Raw genomic sequence first — 4,477 nt, 5'->3', positions numbered from 1 at the left:
CTCTGATCGGTTGATGTGAAAAATGAGTAATGGGAAAACACAAGGCTGATTAAATAAAGCCTCACTCTCTTTATCTTATCCCTATGTTTTCTGTGTTCTCTCTATGCCAGTCTGTAACTTTACTTTACCAATTCACTACTACTCAACCTTTAGTAACCTTTCTTTTTTTTTATATGCCTTGAACTATTTCAGGGCTTCAAAGAGAATATCTAAGTTAAGAAAAACCCCACGTTAAGTCAGATTTTCATCCAAATTGACCATTTATGTCGCTTCAGATGCAGTGCAGCATCCACAAACTAGCTCCAGTTTTAAGCAGCGATGAGGCATCTATATTCGCAAGGATTGTTTTGTTGCCAGGCAGCAGAGGCAAGTAGTTAATAACTTTTTTTTATTCTTAGGATATGCTTTTAAGTGACAGGGCTGCACGGTGAGTCAACCACCTCTCAATTTTACAGTCAGTCAGTCTCACAATACGTTGTTCTTTATAAACCAAGTGTTGCTGGCATTTTCTTTCATTTGGAGAAGTTTCTACTCGAGAGAAAAATTGAACACTTTAACTCTGACAAGGGTTAGATGAGGAACTCTGGAGTATATTTGTTGTCAAGGAAGAGTGGCATTTGAAAAACAAGAGGCAGCCTGGTAAAAGGATGGATGTGTTGAGATCAGCCATACAGTAGATTGGCTGAAATAAGTTGGTTTGTATAAGTAAGTAAAGTGATAAATAAAGCATTGAGTTTACTGTGTCTGGGCTTAGATGCTTTATTGTATTCGATAAATATACATATTTTGAAGAGTTGGTTGTAATGTTTCAGCTCTGTATATATTGTACTTATAATACTTATAGTAATATTGTTGTAACAAAGGTCTCTATAGGTCACATTAGTGATCAAAGGGACTGTAGATAAAGAAATCAAAGATTAACCGCCAATATCAATCCCAAAAATGGGAGCTGAGTAAAGCACAGTTGTGTGTCATGCTATCATTTTGGGAAGTCTCATTTGAACAAGCCTCCAGTGTGTGTGTGTGTGTGTGTGTGTGTGTGTGTGTGTGTGTGTGTGTGTGTGTGTGTGTGTGTGTGTGTGTGTGTGTGTGTGTGTGTGTGTGTGTGTGGCGTGTGGCGTGTCCTTGAGCAAGAACGCAGATCTCTTTACACGCTCCAGTAATTCATTTGGAGTAGTTTTGTGTTTGGGAATGTTAAGTCAGATAAACTGGGAGGAGTCCACATGTTTGCTCACAGCCTAGTGATCGTGACCGTGATCGTGGGAAAAACAGCACATGAACTGATAGCTCAGCGTTACCTAACCCTGACAGCCAGCTGCGAGAGGCTGTGAGTGAACCTGCTCAATACACATGTTGTAAATATTCCCGAGGGGCGCTTCATATTGAACTAACAGGAACGCACATCACTGTGTTTTGCTGCATCATTACTCATTATCAGGTTTAACGCGGTGACGAGTCGACTGCATCTGAACATATCAGCTTAAATATTTCATCATCATCATCATAACAAAACTGCAGTTCCCCGTCTCGCTTACATTGACTGTGTAAAATTAGTTTGTTTCCAAGAAATTAGATCACAGCTAAAAATAGACAGTGATGTATTGGAAATGTGCATGATTTCATATAATATCTGAGGCAAATATGAATTAAGCAGCCTCTGAAACCAGAAATGGAAGAAGTGTAAGATCTATAAATAAAGTAAATGTAGAACAGTGTAGGAAACGGTTGCCAGACAGTGAAAATACAAAAAGAAACAAAATATAAAGATAGTGTACACTATAATAGCTCATAAAGCTCACGTATGACTCGAAATCTACAGTAATGGGTAGCTTCAGAATTTTCCCTGAGCATCAATAAGGTAATTTCTGAACTTATATGTTAATATATCATTGTCAATTTTCTGGTTATGCTTAATATAGTTATTGTATGTTTTTAAAGTAACAAGAAACTGAAGTTTTTTGTAAAGTGTAACAAAACAAAAACGATTTGCTTCTGAACTGCAGTGGAGTAGAAAAATAGAAACACTCAAGTAAAAAGTGCCTCAGTCAGTACAATACTTGAATGACGTGAAACACTGTTATAGTGATAACACATGACAAAGTGCTCTTCAGAAATAGGATACCGTCTCATATCCTTCACATATTCACGCCTCAGAGGAGCCAATTTTAGCACTTTAACACTCCAATCCACATCCACGCCTAATGAGGAGGCCGAATTCAGGTTCATCCCACGCAAAAAAATCACGTGTGAACGGCAACACAGATAAAACACAGAGGAGAAACAAGGTCAAAGGTGATGAGAAGTCACATATAAAAGCCAGTTTCTGCTCAGGCGTGTGGCAGCAGACAAGTGCACCAGCAGGTGAGTGGAAATACACACACAGATAGTACAAACAAGCTGGTACTCCTTTTACGTGGAGGCTCAACAATGAATATTATCTCTATTTTTGTCCAAATTGACTTCTACAGTAAGGGGCGGAACGCGAGTCCATGATAGCAAAGTCCACGATGCAGACGTTGGTAACTTTGTGCGCTCTCCTCCTGTCCCTCTTCTCTGTCCATGCAGACGTTGTGGATCGTTTTGAGGTTTGTTAACCTTGAATATGAAATGTGTACCTGTTGTGTATGTGGCTCACTTAAGAGCGGTGTTTTATTTTTTTTTTTTTTAACTTATTTTTATCCCAGGATGAGCCAGAATGCTTGAAGTACTTCTATAAAGAGAAAGTGCCAGAGTGGGGGGCAGCTACACCGGGTGCTGCCCGTCTCTGCCAACGCTTCGCCAACAGGTAATTAAAGGGTGGAAAGAGGAGTAGTTTAGAGGAAGTTTAATCAGTCGGATGTAAATAGCTCTGCTCCTTTGCCTGGTGATGAATATTTTCACTCACCTCCAATCGTAGAAACTCTGGCATTTGCTGCATAATCTTGCTACTTTGCTACTATTTTCAGCACTAAGCGCTTCTTTGGCTTTTGTTTTCCATAGCAACACACATAGCATCTGATCTCTCAAGCGTTACATACACATCATCTTTCTCTGTCAGGTACCACTTTGCCACACTGTATGACACCAACCATCGCATTGCTGTCTACTCTGCCTATCACTTCCAGCCCAGCAACGGCGGTGGCAGGGAGAGGAGGTGGTTTGTGGAGCCTCAGGTTGGTGTTTACACTTTTACATGCACATCTATCGTCAAAATTGTCAATGTTTCAAGTATGGGCATTGTGTATTTTTTTGTGTGATGTACCTTTTAGCTGGTAAACTTGTCCTGGCAAGCTGAGATGAAGGATGGCTACTGGCTGGGGAAGGACCACCCTGGGGTCTACCTGGGAGAGAAACAGGCTCTGAATGAAGACTACACACACTCTGGCTTTGACCGCGGTCACCTTAACCCCAACGGACACCATGCAGGTAGGACTGGTTGAACACTGGTTATCAGTAAATCGGTAACCTTAAAAATCAAGTCTACCAGTTAGTGGGATGTAAAGAGGCTTTGACCAGAAAATGGCTTAAGAAAGACAAACCAACAATAAATGAGTGGATTGATATAATTTAAATTATTATGGAGATAATTACAATCAAACTAAGGAACCAAACTGATATTTTTAAAGAAAACTGGTTAAACTGTGTCAACTGTAAGACCTGATTTTATATAAATGGCAAAGATAAGTTCAAAACCTTTAATAGAAAATGTTTTCCCTATTTCTAAGCAGCATCTTTATGTTTTTATGTATATGATGTGCTTATGTTGACTCAGTTGGCGCATATATATGTATGTTACCAAAAGAAAACAAATAAAAAGTTAATTAAAAAAATTAATTTAAAAAAAAGTGTTAGATTAATCGGTAGACAAGTGCAATAAACAGTGTAAGTACCATGACAATGACATGTCAGTGTTGTAACCACATGACTAAATATACTATGCTACAGCTTTAATAGTTTAAGGTTTGACATAAATATGGGGTATTTGGCCTGAATGTTATCAGTGAGTGAGTTTTAAGAAATATTCATTTGACATGTATCAGCCTTTGTAGAACAAGAATGACGCAGCTGAACATATCTTTCACTTCCTCTCTCCCTCTCGACCTCAGTCCCTAGTCGCAACGCCACCTTCACCCTGACCAACGTGGTCCCTCAGAACCCCAAGATGAACCAGAACGCCTGGAGGATCCACGAGTCCGAGCTCAACGACCTGTTCAGGAGCAAGTGCTCCAAGGCCTACGTGCTGGTCGGTGCCGTTCCCTCCGCAGACAACTGGATCGTCAAAAACAATGTGAAGCGTGTTAACATCCCAGACTACCTGTGGAACGCCTTCTGCTGCGTGGACAACAACGACCGGCCCCTTCAGAGCGGCGCCGCCACGGCGAGGAACACCGAGGAGAACCGGGTGGAGAAGCTCGCTCTGGAGGAACTTGGGGAGTTCCTGCAGCAGTTCTCCAATCAGCCAGTAGGGGAGCTGTTTTACAACAACTGCAGGGCCTGA

General features: G+C 40.8%; 1 protein-coding gene across 1 annotated transcript; it reads left to right on the top strand.

The window, feature by feature from the left end:
- Nucleotides 1-2,201: 2,201 nt before the first annotated feature.
- Nucleotides 2,202-4,477, top strand: LOC310996210 (endonuclease domain-containing 1 protein; the record flags this gene model as incomplete). The annotated part of the gene is made up of 6 exons (XM_083985593.1): nt 2,202-2,361; nt 2,566-2,585; nt 2,685-2,785; nt 3,038-3,152; nt 3,249-3,405; nt 4,086-4,477. The coding sequence occupies 6 exons, from the start codon at nt 2,202-2,204 to the stop codon at nt 4,475-4,477; spliced, it is 945 nt and encodes a 314-aa protein (XP_083841719.1).

The sequence above is a fragment of the Trachurus trachurus genome (assembly GCF_905171665.1).
Source record: "Trachurus trachurus genome assembly, chromosome: 13".
NCBI classification, from domain to species: domain Eukaryota; kingdom Metazoa; phylum Chordata; class Actinopteri; order Carangiformes; family Carangidae; genus Trachurus; species Trachurus trachurus.
Note: the sequence above shows the minus strand (reverse complement) of the source record. Positions and strands in the feature narration are given on the sequence as shown.